Genomic DNA, 27,662 nt, shown 5'->3' with positions numbered 1-27,662 from the left:
CGTCTGCTCTCACGTTTAAATCTACCACCGCACGCCCGGAAACCAGGGCCTCCGCGGGCGGCGCGCGCCCTGGCCGGAAGTGACGCGTTTCGTGCCCGCGGATTCCCGCGCTGCACTTCGCGGCAGTTCCGTGGCGGGAACCGAGGCTGCTCTGGGCACGGCGTTGGCTGTAAGTCTCCAGGGCTCGTTACTTTCGGGTTGCGGGGCGGAGCTGAGCCATCGCGAGCATCTCCTCTCTCGCTCCCGGATACCCCAGGAACGAGCCGGCGGCTGAGAGGCCCAGGCTGCGCCAGGTACCGGCACTGGGAAGCTGGGCTCACGTTGCGTGCTTGCCTTCGCCCTCCCCACGCCTGCCGTCGGTGCCCCAGTGCGGTCCCGGCTGGCCACCGCCTCTTCCCGCGCCTGCAGCCTGGGGAAGCGGGACTCCAGGGCGCCCTGCTGCGGGCCGTGCTCTGTTTAACAGCCCGCGGCAAGATGCAGTAGCCCAGTAAGGTTAGAAAGCTGGGCTGCTCGCGGGTCTGAGCAGTTTGCTTCGTTTTACGAGTATTTACTCATCTGCCACGCCCCGAACTACGTGTTTACCCACCTTCTTTTATTTAATTTAACTTGCCTTATGTAGTAAGCCTTAGCTTTATTTGCAGGTAGGGAAACAGACTCATGGATGCCCTGTTCATTCACCAAATACTATGAACCAGGCACTATTGTAGGCACTGGGATGGAACAGCAGTGAAATTAGAATTGCTAATGCAATAGCTAATGCTAGAGGTTTTCAGGCAAGTTATTTTGTTGTTGTTGTTGTTTGTAAAGATTTATTTGAAAGTCAGAGTTACACACACACAGAGAGAGAGAGAGGTCTGCCTTCCGCTGGTTCACTCCCCAATTGGCTGCAGGGCCGGTGCTGTGCAGATTGAAACCAGCAGCCAGGAGCTTCTTCCGGGTCTCCCACACGGGTGCTGGAGCCCAAGGACTTGGGCCGTCTTCTGCTGCTTTCCCAGGCCATAGCAGAGAGCTGGATGGGAAGAGGAGCAGACAGGTCTCACACTGGCACCCTTATGGGATGCCAGCGCTTCAGGCCAGGGCGTTAACCCGCTGCACCACAGCGCCCTGGTTTGTTTTTGTTTTTAATCCCTAAAACAGTCTGAAAGAATGTTTACCTAAATGTTAGTGGTAGTTAACCTGGGTGGGATGAATTTGTTAAACTCCCCTCACTTTCTACACTGGTGCTTTGATTTCTTCAAATGAGCAGGCTATCAGAAAAACAGCTGTTTCCATTTTAGCTCCACCCTCCCTTCCCCACAAGAAAGTCTCCGAAGGCAAGCGTTGGCTCAGCCAGTGAACTGAATGGGCCTTGAATGGGGCTGTCACACACAGAGAAATGGGCCTTCACAACCATGGCCCAAGCACTCCTAAGGGCTGGGTTCATTTCAGGGTTTGAGCTAGAGTGGGACCCAGGACTGAAATGGAAGAGAACGTAGAAGCTCAATACAGTTTGATTGTTAGTGATGTCATGTTTAATTTGCTTAAAATTCTTACAAAGTTTTTCTTGCAACTTGACTTTGGAAATTTTGCTGACTTACAAGTGGGCTTTGTTTTCTAACTGCTTCACTGTAAATAGAGTCTAAGTTCCTTAAGGATTTTGCCCTGCTGTATGTCCTGTAGTCCACAGGACAACACATTCAGAGCGTCGGGAGGTCTGGGGTGCTGTCGTTTGGTAAGTGGTTCTTGACTGCCTTTGTGCAGAATGGTTGTGCATTTAGGCTGCGCTTTCTTATGATGTTTCAGAAACGTTTTTTCCTCTTCTACCCTGCAGCTGGTCAGAGTGAAGTAGCCATGCAGGCGTTTCTCAAAGGCACATCTGCCAGTACTAAGCTGCCACCGACCAAGGATCGAGGAGTAGCTGCTAGTGCAGGAAGCAGTGCAGAGACCAAGAAAGCCAAACCTGTTCCGTGGGTGGAGAAATAGTAAGAGTGCTTACGTTTCTGTTGAAATGACTAATACGTTGCCTCTCTACCCAGTTCTCATCACTCAGTTTTTACTTTGTTTTATTTAAATGTCCTTGAAAATCACCCAGTTAGTGTAAGTCATAGGGTCTTGGAACTCACAGGTACTTGGGAGAGATGTAGTTTAATTCCTTTGTTTTATAGATGAAGTAAGATCTTTTCTACAAATAAGATCTACCATTTTAGGAGTGGGATCAGAAGTGAAGAAATCAAAGTTCCTGTAACCTGGCTGTAAGTCTTGGTCAGGGATTGTCCTTAAATCCAAATAATCTGGTCCCTTTGCAGTACTAATAGGTGGGGATTGTTGAGTTTTATTTTTATTTTTGGCAGGAGCACTTGAAGTGGTGTTTAAATTAGTATCAGCTAAGTGATTTTATGGCAGGTAATTTTATCCACTGGATGTAGCCTCAATTATTCCAAGGGTTTGCAGATAACTTGGCCAAATAAAGCACTCATGTTTTGCTTGGCGCCAGTGGTGCTTATGAATTTTAAATTAAAAAATTATGCAGGGGGTGGGGAAATGGAGATTATTTTTTGTCTTCTCAGGAGATCAGGATCACTAGGTGTTGCTCATTTGGGAAAAGCTAGGTGTCCTCAGTGTGTCACAGTCCGGCTGTCTTCTTATGCCTTACATGCTGCCTTCCTCACTTATTATCTGCCTAATCCCTGCAGCTAGATTTGAATATGAGACCCTGCTTTATAACATACACAGGATTCCCTAGAAAATATCACTGGACATAATTCCTGCCTCTCATGAATTCAGTTAATTGGAAGAATATGGACCAAAGAAAGTTTGATTAAGCTGAAAGCTTAATTTTAGTGCTGAGAGTATAACTTTGGTCTAGCTTCTCCTAAAATCACTAATGACATAAGATGAAAATTATATATTATTAACTTCATATTGGTTAAACTTGTTATTAGCTCTCCATAAAGTAAATAAGCCTTCTTTTAAGTTGGTATTAGCACAATAACAACATATTATGCATACATATTTAACTAATATTAAACAAAATAATTCCCTACCCTTTGGTTATTAAGTTTTTCCTCTTCAGCTTAAGTTTATTCTTAATTGTGTCAGAATATAATATTACTTTCTCAGCAAGTGTTCACTTTATTTAACCAGTTAGCATTTGAAATATCCTTTTGCTTAATTTTTTTAAGCATAACAGATACAGGCAACACAGATAGGAAGTGAAAAATTATTTTATTTCTAATTTTTTTAAAGATTTATTTATTTGAAAATCAGAGTTACACAGAGGGGATGCAGAGAGAGAGGGAGGTCTTCCATCCGATGGTTCACTCCCCAATTGGCTGCAATGGCCAGAGTTGCGCTGATCCGAAGCCAGGAGCTAGGAGCTTCTTCCAGGTCTCCCACACGGGCGCAGGGGCCCAAGGACTTGGGCCATCTTCTACTGCTTTCCAGGCCATAGCAGAGAGCTGGATCGGAAGTGGAGTAGCCAGATCTCAAACTGGCGCCCATATGGGATGCCAGTGCGTTAACCCGCTGTCCCACAGCGCCAGCCCCTATTTTATTTCAATATATATTTGCTTAACATAAATATGAATGCGGTTCCCACCTACTTAAAATTGTGAAAAGTTCTCATTTCATTACCAATATATAAGAATTACCATTGATATTTTAGCAGAAGGGACAGAGACTTCTCTAGCCATTGTATATGCTAAATAACCTCTCTCTGTCTCCCCAGTCGCCCAAAATGTGTGGATGAAGTTGCTTTCCAGGAAGAAGTGGTTTCCGTGCTGAAGAAGTCTTTAGAAGGAGCTGATGTGAGTAGCAGATGGTGTTCGGCATCATGAGAAATTTAAGATGCAATTTATTCACCCTCTTCCTTCTTTGTACCCGCTTGCCTCCAACAAATACCATGCTGTAAGGTCTTTTCTGACTATTCCTACATTGGTGATTAGTTCAACAAATTCTAAGCTTCCTATTCAGTCCTGTGTGGCATCGTTATACAGTATTCAAGTAAAGACCACTGAATAAGATAGACTAGATCCTCCCCTTTCTGCCTTTTTTTTTTTTTTTAAGATTTATTCATTTTTATTTGGAAGACAGAGTTACAGAGAAGGAGAGGCAGAGAGAGAGAATCTCCCATCTACTGGTTCACTTCTCAAATGGCTACAACGGCTGGATCTGGGCCAGTCTGAAGCCAGGAGCCAGAAGCTTGTTCTGGGTCTACCAGGTGGGTGCAGGGGCCCAAGGACTAGGGCCATCTTCTGCTTCTCCAGGCCATAGCAGAGAGCTGGGTTGGAAGTGGAGCAGCCGGGACTAGAACTGGCGCCCATATGTGATGCTGGCACTGCAGGCAGTGGCTTTACCTGCTATGCCATAGCATCAGCCCTACATCTTGGATTTCAGATGAGAGATGCTCATCTGCTGGCTCACTCCCTAACAACCAGACCAAGGCCAGGCTGAAGCCAGAATCCTGGAACTCCAGCTGAGTTTCCCACACGGGTAGCAGGTGTCCAAGCACTTGTGCTATCATATGTTGCCTCCCAGGATGCATTAGCAGGAAGCTGGATTGGAAGTGGAGTAGCTGGAACTGGAACCAACACTCCAGTATCAGATAGGAGTGTCCCAAGCGACAGCTTAACCTATTGTACCATAACACCTGCCCCCTTATCCTGTTTTAAGTAATTTCAATTATATGTGATATTTACCTAGATGAATCATTACAAATGTTGAATTGTTCACAAATCAAAATAATAGTATAACCTTAAAAACCAGGAAGTCTAGGGTATTTTTAAAATAATGAGTCTTATAGTCTTAAACCTTATAGGCTGGCGCCGCGGCTCAATAGGCTAATCCTCCACCTGCGGCGCCAGCATACCGGGTTCTAGTCCCGGTTGGGGCGCCGGATTCTGTCCCGGTTACCCCTCTTCCAGTCCAGCTCTCTGCTGTGGCCCAGGAGGGCAGTGGAGGATGGCCCAAGTGCTTGGGCCCTGCACCCGCATGGGAGACCAGGAGAAGTACCTGGCTCCTGGCTTTGGATCAGCGCGGTGTGCCAGCCGCAGTGGCTGTTGGAGGGTGAACCAACGGTAAAGGAAGACCTTTCTCTCTGTCTCTCTCAGTGTCCGCTCTGCCTGTCAAAAAAAAAAAAAAACCTTAGGTTACCAATGTTAGTAGTCTTCTAATTAACATTTGTCTTTGTTTCGGTTTATTCATTTATTTGGAAAATAACTAATATTCTGAGAATACAGATGCAAATAGAACAAATAAGGCTCCTTCTGGGGCCGACACCGTGACTCACTTGGTTAATCCTTCGCCTGCGGTGCCGGCATCCCATATGGGCGCCAGGTTCTAGTCCCGGTTGCTCCTCTTCCAGTCCAGCTCTCTGTTGAGGCCTGGGAGGGCAGTGGAGGATGGCCCAAGTGCTTGGGCACCTGGCTTCTGGCTTCAGATCGGCGTAGCTCCGGCTGTAGCAGCCATTTGGGGGGTGAACCAACGGAAGGAAGACCTTTCTCTCTGTCTCTCTCACTGTCTGACTCTATCTGTCAAAAAAAAAAAAAAAAGACCAAATAAGGCTCCTGGCCTTTTTGAGTTTATTATGTAATGAGGTAGACATTTTACAATTAAGTCAGCTATTCAATAGCAATAAGTAGATGCTAAATGCAACAAGTACAGCAAAGCCAGATACGAGTATAGGAGAGAAGGTCCACTTTACATTGGATGGTCAGAGAAGGCTTATGACTTGTAGTGCATTAGTTTTGGGATATTTGTGTATATGTAATGAGACAGAAGTTTGTGTATGTGTAGTCACAAGAAAGAAGGGATAGCTTCTAGGTTGAGGAAAGAACATATGCAGAAGCCAGGAAGTACTCAGTTGTTGGAGGCCATTGTAAGCTGGAGTCTAGAAGGTGAAGGAGGTAGTGGGCAGACCACAGAAGTATTCTTAATTTTAAAAAGTTTATTCAGGGGCTGGTGCTGTGGTGTAGTAGGTTAAGCCACTGCCTGTGGCACCAGCAACCCTTTGGGTGCTGGTTCATATCCTGGCTGCTCCTCTTTCAGTCCAGCTCTTTGCTTATGGCCTGGGAAAGCAGCAGCAAATGTTCCAAGATTTCAGGCTCCTGCACCCATGTGGGAGACCTGGAAGAAGCTCCTGCTTCAGATCAGCCCAGTTCTAGCTTTTTGCAGCCATTTAGGAAGTGAACCAGCAGATGGAAGACCTGTCTGTAACTCTGCCTCTCAAATAAGTAAATAAATCTTTTTTTATATATATTTATTTTTTTTTATTTTTTTGACAGGCAGAGTGGACAGTGAGAGAGAGAAAGAGAAGGGTCTTCCTTTTTTCTATTGGTTCACCCTCCAATGCCGCTGCGGCCGGTGTACCGCCCTGATCCGATGGCAGGAGCTAGGTGCTTCTCCTGGTCTCCCATGGGGTGTAGGCCCAAGCACTTGGGCCATCCTCCACTGCACTCCCTGGCCACAGCAGAGAGCTAGACTGGAAGAGGAGCAACTGGGACAGAATCTGGCGCCCCAACCGGGACTAGAACCCGGTGTGCCGGCACCGCAGGCAGAGGATTAGCTTATTGAGCCGCAGCGCTGGCCGTAAATAAATCTTTAAAAAAAAAATGTATTTAAAAGAGAGACACAGAACTTCTGTCTACTGGTTCACTCCCCAAATGCCTACAGTGGCCAGGGGTGGACCAGACCAAAGCAAGGAACCCAGAACTCAATTTGGGTCTCCGACATGGGTGGCAGAGACCCAAGTCCTTCAGCCAGCACCTGCTGCCTTCCAGGGTGTGTATTAACAGGAGGGTGAAGTCCAAAGCAGAGCTGGTACTTGAACCCAAGCAGTGCAGTATGGGGTGCAGGCATCTTCACTACTGAACAAACACCCACCTCCATGAAGTCCTTAAAGGCCATGGTAAGCAATATAGGTTTGATTGTTTTTGCTTTTCTTAGTGGAGTGTGAAACCAATAAATAGTCTTAAATAGCAACAGAGTGGTATCAGACTTGGGAGAACAACAGAGGAAGGTAGATGATTAAAGAGGAGCAAGTACACTCATTGGTTAGTTTCCTGTATGCAATAATTTCCCTCTATGAAAAAACATTTGAAGATGTAGTTTCATAGAATTTGGAGCTTAAGGGATTGATGCTGTGGCACAGTGGGTTAAACTGCCACTTGCAATTCTAGCATCTCCTATCGGAATGCTCTGTTTCTGATACAGCTACCTGCTAATGCACCTGGGAAAGTGGTGAATGAAGACCCAGTACTTGGGTCTCTGCCATCCATGTAGTAGACCCAGATGGAGTTCCAGGCTCCTGGCTTCAGCCCGGCTCAGCCCTGGCTGTTGCAGCCATTTGGAGAGTGAACCAGCAGACAGAAAATCTGTCTGTTCTCTCATGCTGCCTTTCAGATAAATAAATCTTAAAATTTAGAGCTCATTAGTACATTTATTAATCTTCTCCACATATCAATTGCCTCCTTGATGGGAGCCAAGTTGGCTAGTTTTAAGAAATAAAAGAAGGTACTTGCTTAGGCCGGCGCCGCGGCTCAATAGGCTAATCCTCCGCCTTGCGGCGCCGGCACACCGGGTTCTAGTCCTGATCAGGGTGCCGGATTCTATCCCGGTTGCACCTCTTCCAGTCCAGCTCTCTGCTGTAGCCAGGGAGTGCAGTGGAAGATGGCCCAAGTCCTTGGGCCCTGCACCCGCATGGGAGACCAGGAGAAGCACCTGGCTCCTGGCTTTGGATCAGCGTGGTGCGCTGGCCGCAGCTCACCGGCTGCAGCGGCCATTGAGGGGTGAACCAACGGAAAAGGAAGACCTTTCTCTCTGTCTCTCTCTCACTGTCCACTCTGCCTGTCAAAAAAAAAAAATATATATATATATACTTGCTTAATTTTTTCAAGAATCAGTTTTAAGAGCATACACCACAATAAGACATATGAGAGTGTGCTTCGTATATCTTACCCTTTCTGCTTCTATTGAATTCTCCGTGGTACATGCAAGTATCCTTACAGAGCACATAATCATGATGTGGGACTAGGCCTGGTGTTTAATACAAAGGTACTTCAAAAACTTTTTGGAAAATGAAATTAAAAGGTAAGTTTATTTTATTTTTAAATTTTATTTAGCTTTAAAGATGTATTTATTTATTTGAATGAATTAGGACTTCCATCCTCTGATTCACTCCCCTAGATGGCTGCAGCAAAGCCAGGCACTTCATCCTGGTCTCCCAGGTGAGTGACCCGGACCCAAACACTTGGGCCATCTTCTGCTGTTTGTCCCAGGCCTTTAGCAGGGAGTTGGGGGCTGGCGCTATGGCATAGTGGGTAAAGCTGCTGTCTGCCTGCTCCTCTTCCGATCCAGCTCTCTGCTATGGCCTGGGAAAGCAGAAGATGGTCCAAATCCTTAGGCCTCTGCACCCACATGGGAGACCAAGTGGAAGCTCCTGGCTCCTGGCTTTGGATCAGCCCATCTCCGGCTGTTGCAGCCATTTGGGGGAGTGAACCAGTGGATGGAAGACCTCTCTCTGTCTCTCTGCCTTTCTGTAACTCTGCTTTCAAATAAATAAATAAATCTTCAAAAAATAAAAATAAAGAAGTGGAGCAGCCAGGACATGAACTGGCACCCCTGTGGGATGCCGGTGTCACAGACGGTGGCTTAACCCACTATACCACAATGCCAGCCCCCCAGTTTACACCAATTTTATGAAGTACCTTTTTAGATGTTTAGTTTCCTTTTTCAGTATTTCTGTTCTTAGATCTTCAGCTCATTCAGTGTCTTGATTTATCTCCGTCAGTCCTTTTTCCTCAGCATTGTCCAAATCAGTACTGTTTTGGTCTCTTTCCTTCTTGAAACAGCTCACACCTCTGTAGAATATAAAATCTCACCTAGTCTTGAGCAAGGGAGTATGTAGAGAACTGACAGAGGCCTGAGGTTCCCCTCAGAAATAAGATGGTTCTAATTCTAGTTTTGAAAATTTCACTTAAGTAGGTAAGTTATACAAGCAAGCATAACTATTCAGTTTAAGAGATTAGAAAGACATTGTCGGGGCAGGCATTACGGCACAGCAAGTGAAGCAGTGCAGCCTGGGCTGGAGTCCTGCCTCCACTTCCGAGCCATCCTCCTACTGCTGTGCACCTTGTGAGGCAGCAGAGTGCGGCTGGAACACCTGCGTCCTTGCCACCCATGTGGGGGACCTGGATTGAGTCCCCAGCTCCTGGCGTCAGCCTGGCTCAGCCCTGGAATTGCAGGCCTTTGGGGAATGAACCAGTGCATGGAAGATACCTCTCCTCTCTGTCACTAACTAAACTTTTGAAAAAATACTTTGGGAAAAAGTGGGGGTATATGAAAGAGCAATATTTAGAACTGTCAGCCCTATGATATCAATTATATTGGACATCTTAATAAGACATGTACCGGGGCCAGCGCTGTGGCATCGAAGCTTAAGCCTATACCTACAGTGCTGGCATCCCATCTCCAATGTGGGAGACCCAGAAGCAGCTCCTGGCTTCAACCTGGCCCAGCCCTGGTCCTTGCAGCTATTCAGGATAGGTGAACCATCTGATGGAAGATCGATTCTCTCTCTCTCTCTCTCTTTCTCTCTCTCCCACTTCCTTCCTCTCTCCCTCCCTCTCTCTCTCCCTCTGCCCCCCACCCATTTCCCTCTCGTTCTCTCTGTATCCCTGCTTTTCAAATAATCTTAAAAAAAAAAAAAAAAAAAAAAGAGGCTGGTGCTGTGGTGCAGCAAGTTAAAGCCCTGGCCTAAAGCACCAGCATCCCATATGGGCACCAGTTCTAGTCCCAGCTGCTCCTCTTCCAATCAAGATCTCTGCTGTGGCCTGGGAAAGCAGTAGAAGATGACCCAAGTCCTTGGGCCCCTGCACCTGCGTGGGAAACCTGGAAGAGGCTTCTGGCTTCAGTTCGGCATAGCTCCAGCCATTGCGGCCATCTGGGGAGTGAACCAGCAGATGGAAGACCTCTCTCTCTCTCTCTCTCTACCTCTCTGTAACTCTTTCAAATAAATAAAATAAATCTTAAAAAAAGAGAGACACATGTACCCTCTCTATTAGGGAAGTCATTGAAATGTTCTAAAGATACTTTTAGTCATTATTTTCATTTTTGTGCCACAATACAATTTATTTTTTAAAAAATTTAATTTCTACAGCTCCCTAATCTGTTATTTTATGGGCCACCTGGAACTGGGAAAACATCCACTATATTGGCAGCAGCTAGAGAACTCTTTGGGTAAGTTGAAATACTTTCTCTCTCTCTCTCTCTCTCTCAGACCCAACACCACAAAAACTCTGGTCCTAGTGATTTTTCTCTAAAGATTTGAATTTAGCTTCTCTGTGGAATGATTGAATTTGTTTTTATTTCTGAATTTTTGAAATTAGTTCAGTGGGCTCATTTTGTTTCTCTTCCCCAGTAAATTAGCTTGCTGCATCTTTTATGACCTTCCTTCTGAATCTTACTCAGATGTACAGCAAGGGAAGCTGATTTTTTGTGTCTCTGTCTTCATCCTTTTGGAGTCCAAAGGCCCAGGTTTTTTCCAGTCATGCTGATAGTCTCATCACCTCTTCATGATTACGTACACATTGTGTGGCTGCATGACAGAATCTGCTGTTTCTGTTGCTCCTGTCTGCACCACTCCTCTGAGTTCATTCTGCTCTGAACTTGCTAGGCCCTGCCTTGACTGGCCAGGCCAGCGCCTTGCTCTCTAGCCACTCGAGCATAAGCAGACTGGGTAGTTGTCCATGTAGTATGTTTCCAGATACACCAGAAGATCTTCCTGTGAGCCACCTTCTTAGATTCCTCATGACTGTCTTGGCTTAGGCGACCATTCTAGAGCCCTTTACGTAGAAGTAAAAGATAGTGGCCCAGGTCTGATGTCCATGAAACATGCGCCAGTATAACAAAAGCTATCTTGAATTTAGCCGTATTTTTTGTATGAGGCTTACGGCCAGAGTGTATCTTAAAATCCTACACATGAAAACAATTAGATGCCTCGGGGCCAGCGCTGTGGTGCAGCGGGTTAAAGCCTTGGCCCAAAGCGCCGGCATCTCATATGGCCTGGGAAGGCAGTGGAAGATGGCCCAAGTCCTTGGGCCTGACACCAAAATGGGAGACCTGGAAGAAACTCCTGGTTCCTGGCTTCAGATCAGCGCAGCTCTGGTCGTTGTGGCCAACTGGAGAGTGAACTGGCGGATGGAATACCTCTCTCTCTCTCTCCCTCTCTCCCTCTCTCCCTCTCTCCCTCTCTCCCTCTCTCCTTCTCCTCTCTCTGTGTAACTCTGGCTTTAAAATAAATAAATAAAAATCTCAAAAAAAAAAAAAATTAGATGCTTCTAAAAGAACCAAATATGTAAGGAGAATTAGCGGTGCCGTGGCTCACTAGGCTAATCCTCCGCCTGCGGCACTGGCAACCCGGGTTCTAGTTCCGGTTAGGGCGCCAGATTCTGTCCCGGTTGCTCCTCTTCCAGTCCAGCTCTCTGCTGTGGCCTGGGAGGGCAGTGGAGGATGGCCCAAGTGCTTGGGCCCTGCACCCGCATGGGAGACCAGGAGGAAGTACCTGGCTCCTGGCTTTGCATTGGCGCAGCGTGCCGGCCGTAGCAGCCATTTGGGGGGTGAACCAACGGAAGGAAGACCTCTCTCTCTCTCTCTCTCTCTCTCTTTCTCTCTGCCTGTCAAAAAATACAAAGACAAAAGGAAAAACTGCTGTTAGCCTAATATTTTATTTACTTGATAGCAACTTTTTTTTTCTAATTTAAAGTACACAGAACTGCTCATCAGAAAGTTTGTGGTTAATGTATATTCTGGAAAAACTGCATGGATTTCAGATTTTTTGCACCAAAATAAACTTACCTTTGATTTTCCGTAAACTTTTTGCAGTACTTTTGTATACGTAGAAGAAAAGACTTAGAAGGAAGTTTCAAAACAGTGTTTTGAGAATATGGCAGTTATTTTTATCTTCTTTTGATTTCTCAAGCTTGTCTACCATAATATGCATGTTACTTTTAGTAACCTTTAAAAAAACTGATTTTTAAAAAATCTCATGTTCCCATTTATTTCTTTATTTATTTGAGAGACAGAGCTCCCCATCCACTGGCTCACTCCTCAGATGCCACCAGCAGCTGGGGCTGAGCCAAAGCCAGGAGTTGGGACACTCTCCAGGTCTCCCAGGTGGGCTTCAGAAGCCCCATTAATTGAGCCATGCCCACTGCTTCCCAGTGTCTGCATTAGCAGGAAGCTGCAGTCAGGAGACAGAGGCAGGCATCTGTCAAACCTGGACACTCTTGGTACAGGGTGCAGGCATCTTAACCACTGGGCCAAATACCCACTCCCTGTTCATGTTTTAATCTTACAGCTCTCTTTTCCTAAGTTTATGAACAGAGAGAGGGAGAGACAGAGATATCTTTTTTTTTTTTTTTTTTTTTTTTTTTAAGATTTATTCATTTATTTGAAAGGCTGAGAGACAGAGAGAGAGGTCTTCTGTCCGCTGGTTCACTCCCCAGATGGTCACAACAGCTGGAGCTGGGCCAGTAGAAGCCAGGAGCCAGGAGCTTCTTCTGGGTCTCCCACATGGATGCAGGGACCCAAGGACTTGAGCCATCTTCTACTGCTTTCCAGGCCATAGCAGAGAGCTGGATCAGAAGTGGAGCAGCTGGGACTTGAACCAGTGCCCATATGGGATGCCGGCACTGCAGGCGGCAGCTTTACCTGCTACACTACTGCGGGGGCCCCAACAAACTTCTGTCCATTCCCCAAATCTCCACAGCAGCGGGGGCTGGGCCAGGTCCCGGAGCCAGAGACTCCATCTTGGTCTCTCATGAGTGGCAGGAACCCAAGAACTTGGGCCATCATCTGCTGCCTCCCAGGTGCATTAGCAGGGAGCTAGGTCAGAAGCACGGAGTATCTGGGCTTGGAACCCACACTCAGATACGGCATGTGGCATCCCAAACAGCAGCTTTACCCACTGCACTACAGGACCTGGCTCTTGTAATTTTCCTTATAGCAACCAACCTATGGAAGTAATTCAAATTATACTATATTTTAACACATTTGAGCCGGCGCCGTGGCTCAATAGGCTAATCCTCCACCTTGCGGCGCCGGCACACCGGGTTCTAGTCCCGGTTGGGGCGCCGGATTCTGTCCCGGTTGCCCCTCTTCCAGGCCAGCTCTCTGCTATGGCCAGGGAGTGCAGTGGAGGATGGCCCAGGTGCTTGGGCCCTGCACCCCATGGGAGACCAGGAAAAGCACCTGGCTCCTGGCTCCTGCCAGGATCAGCGCCGTGCGCCGGCTGCAGCGGCGGCCATTGGAGGGTGAACCAGCGGCAAAGGAAGACCTTTCTCTCTCTCTCTGTCTCTCTCTCACTGTCCACTCTGCCTGTCAAAAAAAAAAAAAAAAAAAAAAACTATCTAGGGGGCTGGCATTGTGGCATAGCAGGTTAAGCCACCTCCTATATGGCTGCTCCATTTCCAATCCAGCTCCCTGCTAATGTGCCTGTTAAAGCAGCAGCAGGTGGCCAAAATGCTTGGGCCACTACCACACACATGGGAGACCTGGATGAAGTTCTTGGCTCCTGGCTTCAGTCTGGACCACCCTGGCCGTTGTGGCCATCTGGAGAGTAGATGGAAAATTGCTTGCTTGCTTTTGCTCTCACTCTCTATAGCTCTGCCTTTCAAGTAAATAAAATGAATCTTTAAAAAAAAAAAAAAAAACCTACCTAGATATCTAATAGAAGAATAAGTAAATTATGGTTCAGTCATAAGGCGGAATATTATACAGCCATTAAAATGGTTTTGTTAACATGGCAAGATGTTTATTATACAATGCTAAGTGGAAAATTGATTTAAATGTGTATGTTATGTAATAAGTGTGTGTGTGTGTGTGTGTGTGATGCATGGGAAAAAGCCAAAATGTTAACTGCCTGGCTCTGCAAGAGAGAATACAGAAGTGACTGTGTTCTGTCCAGGTTGTACTAGATGGTTTTCAAACTTGCAAATTGCACAAGTGTTAAAATGGTACATGAGCTTGGATTCTTTTTTCTACCATGTTTTATATTTTTTTCTTTTTTACATAGGCCTGAACTTTTCCGGTTAAGGGTTCTTGAGTTAAATGCATCAGATGAACGTGGAATACAAGTAGTTCGAGAGAAAGTGAAAAATTTTGCTCAATTAACTGTGTCAGGAAGTCGTTCAGAGTAAGTAAACTTGCTTTTTCCTCTTCAAAGCATATCATTATATGTTTTAAATGCATACAGTGGTTATTAGAAGACAAACTAGCCCACTGTGGTCGTGTGATGCCTTCCAACATGTTACGAAGAAGGCTGTCACCAGATGTGGCTCCCTGTCTTCCAGAAGCTGTGAAAGATGATTTTTTTTTTCTCTGTAAATTACTCAGTTTCGGGGCCGGCACTGTGGTGTAGTGGGTAAAGCTGCCGCCTGCAGTGCCGGCATCCCATATGGTCGCCAGTTCAAGTCCCGGCTACTCCACTTCCAATCCAGCTCTCTGCTATGGCCTGGGAAAGTAGTGGAAGATGACCCAAGCCCTTGGGCCCCTGCACCCAAGTGGGAGACCAGGAAGAATCTCCTGGCTCCTGGCTTCAGATTGGAGCAGCTCCAGTTGTCGCAGATGGAAGACCTCTCTCGCTGTCTCTCTGCCTTTGCCTCTCTGTAACTCTGCCTTCAAATAAATAAATTTTTTTTAAAAAAATTACCTAGTCTCAGGTACTAATAGAAATAACCATTCTATTATAATAGTGAATTTTAAGTTCTCAAGGGTTTCTACTGATAGTTTGTCTAAGAAGTTACAAGCTGCTTCAAAAAGTTTATGGCAAATAGAATTAGAATGTAAATTTGTTTTGGTGCCAAGAGATTTTGAAATCCATGCATATATGGTATTCTTTAAAAAGTTCATGCAAAGTTTGTATTATGAAAAAAACTGCATGTATTTTAAAAAACTTTTGCACTAAAAATAAACTTTTTTTTTTTTTAAGTCAAGTTACTCACAGAGAGGAGAGGCAATGAGAGAGAGAGAGAGAGAGAGAGAGAGAGATATCTTCCATCTTCTGGTTCACTCCTCAATTGGCCACAGTGGCCGGAGCTGTGCTGATCCGAAGCCAGGAGCCAGGAGCTTCTTCTGGGTCTCCCACGTAGATGCAGGGGCCCAAGGACTTGGGCCATCTACTGCTTTTCCAGGCCATAGCAGAGAGCTGGATCAGAAGAGGAGCAGCCAGGTCTCGAACCAGTGCCTATGTGGGATGCCGGCACTGCAGGCGGCAGCTTTACCTGCTATACCACAGCACCAACCCCTAAAATAAACATTTAATTCTGTTTTCCCACGAACTTCTGGAAGTATCTTTATATTTCTCAAATTTGATTGGTGGTGTGCACTCATAATAAAAATCCTGAGTTTTATAGTTGTGTTAGGAAAAAAGTTACATCTTGTTAGCTATCTCTCAATGGTATTTCGTCATTATAGTGCCCATTTAAGTTCTTACCAAACTGGGCCTCTTAGAATGAAAGGATATAATATTGAAAATTAAAGTAGGACTGTCCTGCCTGAGGTAAACAGGAATTTAGTCAACTACTTGTGCTCGTTAGGTGGCAAAGTTCCAAGATTCAGTGGTTTTTTTGTTTGTTCTTTAAATTTATTTGAAAAGTAGAGTTATACAGAGGGACAAAGAGAGAGAGATCTTCCATTTGCTCGTTTATTCCCAAAACAGCCAGGGCTGGGCCAAAGCTAGGAGCAAGGAGCTTCCTCCTGGTCTGCCAGGTGGGTAACAGGAGACCAAGCCATTGGGCCGTCCTCCGCTGTTTTCCCAGGCACTTTTCTCAGGGATTTATATTGGAAGTGGAGCAGCCAGGGCTGGGACCAGCATTCACATGGGATGCCAGCATCACAGGAAGTGATTTAACCTGCTGCGTCACAACACTGGACCCAAGATTAAGTTTTAAGTACCTGGAAATATATTTAAATTTTACATCAGAGCACATTTCAAAATTTGCAGACAGTGGTTTATTATTTCTTATATCCTCCTTGATTTGAGATAATAACAGCCTCTGCAGCACTCGATTTCCTCTTCTGTGAGTTAACTGTAAGATCTCTGAGAGTCCCTTCTGCCTTTAATATTTAAAAATCCATTTTCTTGATAATATTTTCATTTAGTTGTATTAGTGACATTTTTGGTTGGAGAAAAATTTTAATGGCTGATTATCAAAATCAGTGTACAGAAAGTGAAAGTCCACAAAGTAGGAGAAGGTATTTACAAATCATTGATCTGAAAAAGGACATACATACCCAGAATACATGAAGAGCTCTTAAAACTGATTAACAACCCAATTAAAAGATGGTCAAGGGATTGGAATAAACATTTCTCCAAAGAAGATATACAGGTGGCCAACAGCCCATGAAAAGATCTTCAATCTCATTAGCCATTAGGGAAGTGAAAATCAAAACCATGATAAGATGCCACTTTGCATTCAGTAGTATGGTTATAATTAACCAGACAGAAAACAGCAAATATTGGCAAGGATGTGCAGAAACTGTGACCTTCATACATTGCTGAGTGGAACGTGTAATGGTACAGCTTCTCTGAAAAGTTTGGCAGTTCCTCAAAAAGTTACCCTATGACCCATACTCCGAGGTACATGCCTACAAGAAATAAACGTGTCTGCTTAAAGATTATTATATCATTATTTCTGATAGCCAAAACATGGGAGAACCCAAATGTGTACTTGATGAATGGATGAATAAGATGTGGTGTATTCATTTACCATAGCATTCAGCAATAAAAAGGAATGCAGCCACGACACTCTGTACAACATGGATGAACTCTGAAAAACTTAAGAGGGGCTGGCATTGTGGCATACCAGCTTAACTGCCACCTATGATACCAGCATCCCATACAGGCGTGGGTTCTAGTGCTGCTGCTCCACTTCCAATCTAGCTCCCTGCTATTGGCCTGGGAAAGCAGCAGCAGATCTTCAGGCCCCCACACCCAGGTGGGAGACCTGGAAGAAGCTCCTGGCTCCGGACCAGAGATCAGCCCAACTCTGGCTGTTGAGGCTATTTGGGGAGTGAGCCAATGGATGGAAGATTCCCACCCCCACCCCCCACCCCCCACCTCTCTGTAAACTCTGCCTTTCAATAAATAATAAATCTTTAAAAAAAAAACGTAAGGTGCTAGCCTTATGAGATGTCAGAATAGGTAAATCTTTTGAGACATAAAATAGACTAGAGATAACTTAGAGGTGGGAGAATTGGAGGTGTGACTCCTAATGGGTACAGAGTTCTTAGCTGGAGTAAAAAGTTCTCCCAAAATTAGACTGTGGTGATGGTTACACAACTCTGGGAATTCAGTCATCTCCCTTGTTGCAGTTTGAGTTTTGCTTTTTTTATTTTTAAAGATTTATTTATTTAGAGAGGGAGACAGAGAAATCTGTCCGCTGACTCATTCCATAAATGCCTGCAACAGACATGGCTGGGCCAGGCCGAAGCAGGAGCCAGAAACTCCAGCCAGGTCTCCCACGGGTGGCAGGAACCCAAGTACCTGGGCCATCATCTGCTGCCTTTCTGGTGCATCAGCAGGGAGCTGGATTGGAAGCAGTGACGGGACTCTATCCAGGCACTCTGATATGAGATATCATGCCACAGGGCTCCTCCTGGTTTTGCTTTTTGGGGTTTCAGTAACCCACAGTCATCTAGTCTGAATGTACTACATGGAAAATTCTAGAAACATTTCATAAGCTGTCTTGGTTATCAGGTTGACTGGAGTATCACAGTGCTTATATTCAAGTAACGCTATTTTACTTAATAGTGGCCCCTAAGTGCAAGGGTGGACGCTGGCAATTTTATTACAGTATATTATACCTGTTCTGCTATCATTAGTTGTTAACCATACTCTGCCTGATTTTTAAACTGAACTTTATCATAGGTATGTCTATATATGAAGAAAATAGATTCGGTGTTGTCCAGTTTCTGGCATCCATTAGGGATGCCTGAGGTGAGGGGTTTACTGTATACTAGAAAGCACTGTCTTGTACATATAAAGTGGGTAAACTGCATGTGTATTATATCTAAGCCATGCTGTTAAAAACAACATATATGTTAGTGTTCAATTCCTGTGTTTCTCTGAATTAGTGGGAAGCCATGTCCTCCTTTTAAGATTGTGATCTTGGATGAAGCAGATTCTATGACCTCAGCTGCTCAAGCAGCTTTAAGACGTACCATGGAGAAAGAATCAAAAACCACCCGGTTCTGTCTCATCTGTAACTATGTAAGCCGGTAGGTATATCGCCCAAAAGATAAGTATTAGACAGCCTTATTTTGGTATCTTCAATTTGGAGGAGAAAAAAAATTAAATTTTTGGAGGCTGCACTTTGTCATGCATCAAATCGGGGTTTTGTTTTGTTTTTAAGATTTATTTATTTATTTGAAAGTCAGATAGTGAGAAAAGAGACAAATCTTTCATCCACTGGTTCACTCTGGCTAGGCCAAAGCCAGGAACTTCATCTGGGTCTCCCATGTAGGTGGCAGGGGCCCAAGTACTTGGGCCATCCTCCATTGCTTTTCCCAGGCCATCAGCAGGGAGCTGGATCAGGAGCATATGGGATGCCTGTGACACTGGTGGTAGCTTTACCCACTATGCCACAACGCAGCACAGGTTTGTTCCTGACTCGTTTTTTGTAATCTTTTGCAGAATAATTGAACCCCTGACCTCTAGGTGTTCAAAATTCCGGTTCAAGCCTTTGTCAGATAAAATTCAACAGCAGCGATTACTGGACATTGCTGAGAAGGAAAATGTTATAATTAGCAATGAGGTAAATACTGATTATTATTACAATTACTGATTGCTTTGATGAATGCATGAGACCCTAAAACAGTTAAATGTATTTCCTCAGTCCTGATGCTAATTCTTCAGGAAACCTAAGTTAAATGAGCAACAATAGGAATATCTAGGAATCACACGGTTTAGCTTTTGGTCACTGTTTCGAGATTTCAGAGTCCCAACCCAAAACTGAGGGGGATTTCATACATATAACACAAATTCTGCAACAAATCTCTAGTCTCCTACCTAATACTGTGCTGTCTCAAGTTATAGGAATATATAAGGCCTTAGTCATTATAAGAAAATTTAACTACGATAGAGAAGTTAGAACTGTCTTTTTGTCTCATCCCTAATCCTTCCACTGGACACATGCTTTGTCCATGAACTCAGTTACAATAGGACAACAGGACTGATGGTATTCTTCCATACACAGAAATGATGGCATGCCCCCCCCCCTTTCATTTTATTAAAGGAAAATGCCTTAATTGGCCATCACAGGTTAAAAACAACTCTTTTCTCTTCAGGGAATAGCTTATCTTGTTAAAGTGTCCGAAGGAGACTTGAGAAAAGCCATTACTTTTCTTCAAAGTGCTACTAGACTCACAGGTGGAAAGGAGGTCACGGAAAATGTAATCACAGACATTGCTGGGGTAAGAACATAGGATAATTCTGCAATTTTTAGGTGGCTGTAAGGGGATTTTCACCCAGTTAACACTGTCAAATTATACTTTAAAATTTTACAAGTAAATGTACCTTTGTGGTACTTAAGATTTTTCAGCAGATAGGTTTCACCTATTTTGCCAGAGTTGGTCATTCCTTGTGTATCCAATGAGGATTGGTTTCAGGGACCCACGGGTCCCCAAATCTTACCAATCCCTTTATACATAAAATGCTTTGTTAACTAGTTAATACTGTACTACTTAGTAAATACTGATAAAATTTGTGCATTCAGATCAGTACACACCTTCCCCCTTACTGAGCGGTGATGTAGAAGCCACGGATGAAGAGGCTTGATTTTAAGAGGCACTTCCAATTTACAGAAGTCATTTGAGTACCTGCCATACTACCTTGTACACTGTGAACTTAGCTGGGAAATGACTTGAGTAATCAGTGTTGTCGACTTTCCAGTTCCTTAGTGGCACCTTTCCATGGAGGGAAATTTGGAGAAAAGGGACTTTGTTGATTTTCACTACTGCCATGGAGAATTGTCACTGGAGTACCTCAGGGTCAATAAAAAGGTTGGGCTCCAAGTCCCCCAACCACTGGCTAGAGGAGCTGCTTATTCCTTAGACTATATACAGGAACCCCTGTGACTCAGGCCCATAGGGTTTTCAGGCTAATTCCTGCACAAGCTTCCTATTGAGTACTGCTTCTGCCAGTTAATACTACTTCAGAAACCAATGACTTTTCTAGGTAATACCACCAGAAACAATCAATGGAATATTTGCTGCATGTCAAGGTGGCTCTTTTGACAAACTAGAAGGTGTGGTAAAGGTAAGATTCGGCTCATTAACTCTGGGTAAAGGAAGAAGTGACCCATGCTCCCATCAACTGCTGCCTTTCTGTTGTAGGACCTAATAGATGAGGGTCATGCAGCAACTCAGGTTGTAAATCAACTTCATGATGTGGTTGTGGAAAATGACGACCTCTCTGACAAACAGAAGTCCATTATTACTGAAAAATTGGCTGTAAGTAGGCACTGCTTTTGCACATGCTAAGTTATTTGGGTCTACCTGAAAGAACACTAACATCTTGTTTGTATTACAGGAAGTTGACAAGTGCTTAGCAGATGGCGCTGATGAGCATCTGCAATTGCTCAGCCTTTGTGCCACTGTGATGCAGCAGCTAACTCAGAATTGTTAAATTTTGTAACAGATTTTTTGGAATGTAAATAAAGTGACCAAAAACCTTAAAGTGAATATACAATTTATTTAACATTCAAACTTCATTAAGACATGTGCAATATGGCAATTTTACTGGGAGTTTAACCCTACCTAAGATATGATTGCTTGCTGGGGCTAGCAACAGGGTCCAGTTCACACTTAGCACTAATTAAATACTTTATTGAATAAATACAATACCAAACAAAAACGCATTCAAATGCTTTCTTAAAAAAAATCAATTTCAAAGGCCTTTCTATTCAGGCTAATGACAAACACAATAAAGGCAGATATGCTAGTTTAACATAATTGGCTGATTTTATACAGCACTTATACCTTTTAGTCCACAAGTATATTATTAAATGATAGAGAACATCTAATACAACCATTTCTACAGAACTAGGAAATAAATGTCTAAGAAAGAAAGATTTTACAGACCCCATCTTTTATACCCACCCCAACAGTCTAACTCTAAAGAGGAATAAGCCAATGACTTTCCTCACAAGAGCTCACGACTAATGTCGCTTTGCTATCAAAATCTGTATTTCTGATCCGTTATGAGCATTGAGACAAGATTCAAATATTCCCAAAGAAAGAAGCACAATGCACGTTGTGATCGCCTATTCAGCAACAGCGAGCACTGCATTCAAACTATCTCATCCCAGGAATTAAATAAGGTCAGCCACATTCATGGGCATTTCCTCCACTGTAGTATTGTAGAAAGTCTCAATGTCACGAAGAATCCTCTTGTCTTCTTCAGTAACAAAGTTTATAGCCACACCTTTCCTCCCAAATCGACCCCCTCTGCCAATTCTGTGTAAGAAAAAGAAAGCAGCAATCAGAATACTTCTCATGCACTTGTGAACTATTGAACATGACGATCCACTTGTTAATCATCAGCTGCTGTTTACTTATCAAGGTTATAGTTCGTGCTAATTGGAGCACTACCTGCTAATCAATATCTAGAGAAAAAAATCTTCCTTTGCAGTTAGTGCCAAAAGGATTCAATCAAGGCTTTTCTGGCTGCAAAATGAGATTTTCAGGCATCTTGAGCATTATTATAATAAAGCAGATGACAGTACTGTGTTTGGGGTAGTGAAATTAAAGCCCATACCAAAGTGGGCCAGCCAAGAGCAGGTGTCAGCCTGGGACAGATGTAAACACCAGGGATAAAAAGAACAGTTATGTAATCCATTTCGACGCTCTTCTGGAACTGTAAACTGCAAATACAAATGCTACAAGGTTAACTATTTCCTGAAGTTTACAACTTTCTTCCAGTGGGAAAAGAAAGATTTGGTATGGTGACCCAAACTTATCACTGCTTTTTTGCTCAGTTTCACACGTTGTAACTGAAAATTACTCAAACGTGCTTACCGCCTAAACGGCTCTCTACCTTCCTTCCTGCTAGAAACCGGACAATACAAACCACCTAGCAAATTCTCCCTAATAGAACTGCTCAAGTACAAAATGCCCTGGCTGGAACAACTTAAAAATATCAAATAATCATGACAAAAGAAAAACAAATATAAATACCGACTCGCTCTTTATTCAAACAGTGTGCTGTTTCGCTTATGATTCCACGTCCTAAATTACGTCAACGCCGTTTCTGAGTGCCATCTCGTCTCATCAACTGCTGCTATCGACTCCTGTATTTTTTAAAAAGTCTTTTTTTACATCATATAACAAAGCACAATTCAATTTATTTAGGGATAAAGCCACTATAACTAAACCAGGGATCACTCAAAATGCTACCAGACGACACCAAGAAAATCCCAACTACGGAAGAATCACCAAGAAAAAAAAGCACATGGACACAAGAGCATCACTAAAAATAAGCTCAAACATAAGCTAAGACCAACAGATCTAAAACAACCTCATCTGTATCTATGTCCACAATCTGGCAACAGTTTTCCCACTTTGTTCAAACCAATCTTCCCAACACAATTTTAGATGCGTTCTAAGTTACTGTCCATTTTTACTCCATCTACTCTGATTTGGCATTACCGTTTAAACACAGAAAAAAAAGCAATTTATTAATTTTACCAAGTGTCAAAATGACATCTTCTCACCTGTGAATATAGTTTTCACGATTGGTAGGTAGATCGTAGTTTATAACCAAAGACACTTGTTGTACATCAATCCCACGAGCCTGAAACACAATGATGTATGTTTAAAATTCCCCCCACCCCAAAGACCCAAATGTACTGTAGGCCACAAGATAGTAGTGAACTATACTAAATGGTATAAGCCCACTGTGGAGTGTGGTCTTTTCTTTACTCTCCCAAATAGCCAAAGTTGGTAAAGGTTATTAACAAAACCTTCCCCCCAAAATGTTAACTTTTGGTAGATTTAGGAAGGAAGAAGTTAAGGCATACCAACAAGTCAGTAGTGATCAGAACACGGCTTGATCCTGACCGGAATTCTCTCATGATGACATCTCTTTCCTTCTGGTCCATGTCACCATGCTGCAAATAAAACCAACCTTTATTCAAAAATCACTGCTCAGGTCACTGAATTTATCAGCTTGTATGAGACCAAGCGTCCCTGGCTGCTACAGGGATAGAGCAGACAGGTATAGTAAGAAACAACCTTACTTTGAGCAGGGGGAACGACAACACAGCACTAAACAGCTATATTGTAGTCTGAATCCTGCTTCAATGTAAATACTGATGTTAAGTTAAAACACCTCTTACCAGAGCAGAAACTGTGAAGTCCCTGGCATGCATTTTCTCAGTGAGCCAGTCCACTTTGCGCCTTGTATTGAGAAAAATAACAGCCTGTGTAATGGTCAGTGTTTCATACAAGTCACAAAGTGTATCCAACTTCCATTCCTATGGGATTTCAAAGACAAAAGATTTCAAAGACAGTCAGTTCATTTTCAGTATGATCAGTCATGAAATTTACTCTCAAAAACATATTGCACCAAATTTTAAGACAAAGGACATTGGACATTAAGAAAGAGGTCCACCCCAGTCTTTACAATCTAGTGCAGTTACTCTTCTTCTTGTGTGTACTCTGCTAGCATTATTACAAAAACCAAGACATGGTCCTAGTTTCTGCAATTTTAGCACAGTGCTTATACAAGAAGGTTAAAGTGTACATTTTTATGTTTAACAGATAAATTACCTCTCTTTCAACATTAATATAGAACTGTTTGATTCCTTCAAGGGTCAATTCTTCCTTCTTAACCAGAATTCGAATTGGATCTCTCATGAATTTTTTGGTCACTTCTAACACATCAGTTGGCATCGTGGCAGAAAGCAACACAACCTTCAAAAGACAATGATGGCACTGTCATACCAGCTGGTAGCACAACTTTCACATTTCACATTAAGACACTAGAAAAACAGACCAAGTGTCTGTCCTACTATGAAATGGTAGGTAGACAGATAATTCTGCATCAAATGTTGTATAAGCAGGGGGAACAATAAAACACTTCAGTTATGTTCTAACTGCACCTGTGTTAAATCTAAAACTTTTGGTATCAGACTTAAAAGAACACTTTAGAACACTTACCTGAATACTGGTATTTAGTTTTTGAAAAATCTCATAGATTTGATCCTTAAACCCTCTGCTCAACATTTCATCTGCTTCATCCAAAACGAACATTTTGATCCATTTTGGAGCTATTAAAAAAAAAAGATCATTTGACTTCTTTCCTGCTACAACAGTTAATATGTAAAACTCTCCTAAGGGAGAATACTTACAAAGGTATCTTCTGTTTAACATATCAAATACTCTCCCTGGTGTACCAACAACGATATGTGGTGCTTCTGCCTGCAATTTTTGCATTTCATTCCTAACGTTTGTTCCACCAATGCAGGCATGACAAGTTGCTCCCATATAGTCTCCAAGTGCCAGAATTACCTTTTGGATCTAAAAGCCAAAATCGGTAATTATTATCCTGTAGGGCTGCAGTTTCTATGACTAACTGCCAAAGCATAATGGCAAGTTATCTGGTCTGCCAATAGCTTTTATGCATGCACAGCAAACTACTTCCAAGCTTAAAATGCAGACTAACTGCTTCAAGAATAAAATTCCCTGTCTTTCTTATGCCTCAAACTGATCCTCTTGCCCCAGATTATCTGCTAGGCAACTAAAAAAAAAAAAAAAAGGAAGCACATCCTATCTTATTCTTCATTATGTAGGAAAGGTGTAAATATTGATTAAATTCTGTTAATTACAGCTAGGACAAATGTTGGTCATTTTCCCCACAGGGAACTGTACCTTTTTATGATCTTGACCATAATAAAGCCTGTGGCTTTATTAGGAAGGTTTACTTCAAAGCCAATTTAACAGTAAGCTTTGAAAACATAGCATGCAACAGATGCATCACAAACTACTGAGACAGTCAAATGGTAACATGTCACTGCAGTTTTCATGTTGCACAACTGCACTTGAACGTAAGGAAAATGGATATAGGAATGGGGTATCCTGAACAGAAAGCTTCACAGCCTCAGTCTGGGGAGACAACCCTACACACAGTACCTAGACACCCAGTTCCTATGTAACCTCCAACAAAAACTCCCTGCATGCATGGACAATTAAGAGGGCTCTGACAGGACTAATTTACCCTAAATTTTAAATTCTTCACAGTTGTGAAACCTGAAACCTATGCAACACGCAAGCAGTTTTTTTGAACTACACTATCAATACCTGTTGAGCCAGTTCTCTGGTGGGGGCCAATACTAGTGCTTGGGTCTCCTTGAACTCAATCTCCAACTGTTGCAGGATGGAAATAGCAAATGTGGCTGTCTTGCCAGTACCTGACTGAGCTTGAGCAATCACATCATACCCTAAAAAAAGTAGGATACATATTTACCGATCCCACATCAAATTGTCACTTCTACTTCACACCATGTATTCCATTTGGAACATAAATTATGCCCCAATAATCAAGTGATCAGCAATGAGTATTCTGTCATTTCAGGTCAGTCCCGAAAGATGATTGCCATCATTTCACTTTAAGGAATACAAACAGGTGCTAGTCCCCCACAGGTTCCGCTCCCTTTTATGGTCCAGGTCTATCATTAACAGTGAATTCACTTTCTGTTTTTAAATGCTAGAGAGTTTTCTTTTACCTTTAATGCAAGGAATAATAGCTCTTTGCTGAATAGCTGAAGGCTTCTCAAAACCGTAAGCATAGATGCCCCGAAGAAGAGACTCCTTTAAATTCATATCATCAAAGTTATCAACAATCTCATTCCAGTTGCTCTGTTAAGTTTAAAAAGAAGTTAAATGGGATAAATGAGATGCGCGCGCACACACCTTTGCAAGGCTTCAAAATCCACACCCATTTCTCACCTCGATGACACCATCGGGGTCCATTCCCTCTGGGCCGCCATGTTCTCTGCGGGCAAGTACACAACAGCAGTTAAGACAGCTCCCAAGCCGCCGCCACCCGCCTCGCCTCGGGGCCTGCCCCTACGCTGCCCAGAGAGCAAACGCAGCCCGTGTGCGGGCCACGCAACGTCCCGGCATGTCTCCTGCGGGAGAGCCCCAACGCAGGCCCCGCCAACACCAGCCCCTTCCCCCCGGGCTCTCCCGTTTTGGCGACGAAGATCTCGCGAGAGCTCCACGCGCTGAGCTCCGCCCCTGACACTGCGCAAGCCGGGGTGATTGACGCGGCCGGGGCGGCCCGGCGAGGGCAATGCCAACGGTTCGCCCCCAGCCCCGGTGCCGGTCCAGTCCCGTCTCCTTCCGGGCACGGCGGAGTGGACCCCGCTGCCCCCACTGCCCTCAGGCTGAAGCCCGAGACCAACTCGCGCCGTTGACCGCAAAGAAAGCGTCGGCCCCTACCACCCCGTTCCGAATGCGGATTGGGCCACGGCTTTTATTTAAGATATGTACCGTGTTCCGCACGGCGAGGAGTGAAGGCCGAAATTTCTAGACGTCTTTGAAAGGGGAGACCACTCCAATTCCGTAACTCGCGTCCCCCTGCAGTCCTACCCATCATGGAAGCTTCTCGAAGGACTCGGGGGGGTATTTGTAGCCCACGAAAACACCCGTGAGCCTGTTGCTTCCTGCCCTCACAGCACTCACCACAGCCTCCCTGGGCGCCCTCTGACCTTCACCACAGAACACCACCGCCGAGAGGCCGCCATACCTGTTGTAGTCCGCAGAGCCACCAGACATGTCCGAACAGCCACTCAGCGCCCGACTGAAAAGACAGCAGCGCCGTGCCACCCGTTTTTTATAGGCTCGCGGCCGGAACCCGTTTTCCGCGGAGGAATATCGTCGCCGCGCTTTGGTTAGTCCCAAAATTAGAATCCTGGGGCCGTTCTCTCAGGAAAGATTCCTAAGGAAGTCAGTGGAAAAATTCACATGTCGTAATTTCTCGATATTACAGGGTTGCTGGAAATCCCAAAACCTGGAGGCGAACTAGGGCTCTTTGCGTGGCGGCGGAAGAATATTGCAGCAGCGGCGGCCGCACGCCGCGCTCCCCGCCCGCCCCGCCCGCCTGCTCCTACGGGGTTTCCGCGGCTCTGACGCAGAGGCCGAGCCGGGCGGCGGGCGGCCGGGAGCCGGAAGCCTGCGGCGCGCTGCGCGCTCGGTGGCCGGGCCGCGGTCGGCGGGCGGACTAGCGGCTCCTTGCCGGGGCTCGGCTCCTGCAGGGTCCCGGCGTCTTCGCTCTGCTCCGCAGGGCCAGGGTTCTTCTGCCATGTCCCGCGGTCAAGAGCCGCCCAGCAGTAAGCCCGACCGTTGGACATGCATTCAGATCTTTGGAGAGATTCCGACTAGGGAAAATGTCGGCCACCCAGCACGTCCCAGAAAATCCGGTTGGCCGGTGCATTTTGCAGAGCAAGGAAAAAAATCTTAGTGTCGTCGAGACTAATATCTGTGGTAGTAACTCCGTACTCCATCTCCACTGATCCTCTCTGGTAAAAAATCGTGCTGACGATTCTAACCTAACAGGTGTGAGGATCATTATAAACTTCTTTCAAATGATGAAAAAAAAAAAAAAGCTAAGGAACAGGAATTTTCCT

The 27,662-nt window shown here is 44.5% G+C and overlaps 2 protein-coding genes and 4 non-coding genes across 14 annotated transcripts; 1 reads left to right on the top strand and 5 right to left on the bottom strand.

Annotated features, from left to right (window-relative positions):
• Positions 1–15: 15 nt before the first annotated feature.
• Positions 16–20,710, top strand: RFC4 (replication factor C subunit 4). 3 transcript variants are annotated; one of them, XM_002716452.5, is made up of 11 exons: positions 16–169; positions 1,811–1,961; positions 3,707–3,785; positions 10,133–10,212; positions 14,048–14,167; positions 18,109–18,252; positions 18,668–18,788; positions 19,321–19,446; positions 20,210–20,290; positions 20,368–20,484; positions 20,564–20,710. In XM_002716452.5, the coding sequence occupies exons 2-11, from the start codon at positions 1,831–1,833 to the stop codon at positions 20,657–20,659; spliced, it is 1,095 nt and encodes a 364-aa protein (XP_002716498.1). In that variant the 5' UTR covers positions 16–169; positions 1,811–1,830; the 3' UTR covers positions 20,660–20,710. The 3 variants fall into 3 exon arrangements, with proteins under 3 accessions (XP_002716498.1, XP_051715131.1, XP_008264794.1); XM_008266572.4 differs by having other exon boundaries at positions 80–293; XM_051859171.2 differs by lacking the exon at positions 20,210–20,290 and having other exon boundaries at positions 41–169.
• Positions 20,706–27,210, bottom strand: EIF4A2 (eukaryotic translation initiation factor 4A2). Of its 7 annotated transcripts, none has more exons than XR_518467.4 (12): positions 26,783–27,125; positions 25,981–26,026; positions 25,758–25,890; positions 25,333–25,472; positions 24,384–24,552; positions 24,193–24,302; positions 23,803–23,946; positions 23,370–23,507; positions 23,052–23,141; positions 22,746–22,825; positions 22,210–22,322; positions 20,706–21,489 (listed from the first exon to the last, which is right to left on the bottom strand). XR_518467.4 is itself a non-coding variant. In XM_002716453.5 (11 exons), exons 1-11 carry the CDS (start codon positions 26,809–26,811, stop codon positions 21,345–21,347), a joined length of 1,224 nt encoding a protein of 407 aa, XP_002716499.1. In that variant the 5' UTR covers positions 26,812–27,210; the 3' UTR covers positions 20,706–21,344. The 7 variants fall into 7 exon arrangements, 3 of the variants coding, with proteins under 3 accessions (XP_002716499.1, XP_051715130.1, XP_069928557.1); XR_001794674.3 differs by having other exon boundaries at positions 22,214–22,322; XR_011388026.1 differs by having other exon boundaries at positions 26,719–26,846.
• On the bottom strand, positions 22,880–23,023 carry LOC127483075 (small nucleolar RNA SNORA4). Its single transcript, XR_007909041.1, has one exon. It is a non-coding gene; the product is annotated as a small nucleolar RNA SNORA4 (small nucleolar RNA).
• Positions 23,199–23,332, bottom strand: SNORA63 (small nucleolar RNA, H/ACA box 63). The gene has a single exon (NR_033236.1). It is a non-coding gene; the product is annotated as a small nucleolar RNA, H/ACA box 63 (small nucleolar RNA).
• On the bottom strand, positions 23,589–23,766 carry LOC127483097 (small nucleolar RNA SNORA81). The gene has a single exon (XR_007909060.1). It is a non-coding gene; the product is annotated as a small nucleolar RNA SNORA81 (small nucleolar RNA).
• On the bottom strand, positions 25,574–25,641 carry LOC127483100 (small nucleolar RNA SNORD2). The gene has a single exon (XR_007909063.1). It is a non-coding gene; the product is annotated as a small nucleolar RNA SNORD2 (small nucleolar RNA).
• Positions 27,211–27,662: the final 452 nt, after the last annotated feature.

The sequence above is a fragment of the Oryctolagus cuniculus genome, chromosome 4 (genome assembly GCF_964237555.1).
Source record: "Oryctolagus cuniculus chromosome 4, mOryCun1.1, whole genome shotgun sequence".
Lineage (NCBI taxonomy): Eukaryota > Metazoa > Chordata > Mammalia > Lagomorpha > Leporidae > Oryctolagus > Oryctolagus cuniculus.
This window is presented reverse-complemented; position numbering and strand designations above follow the sequence as displayed.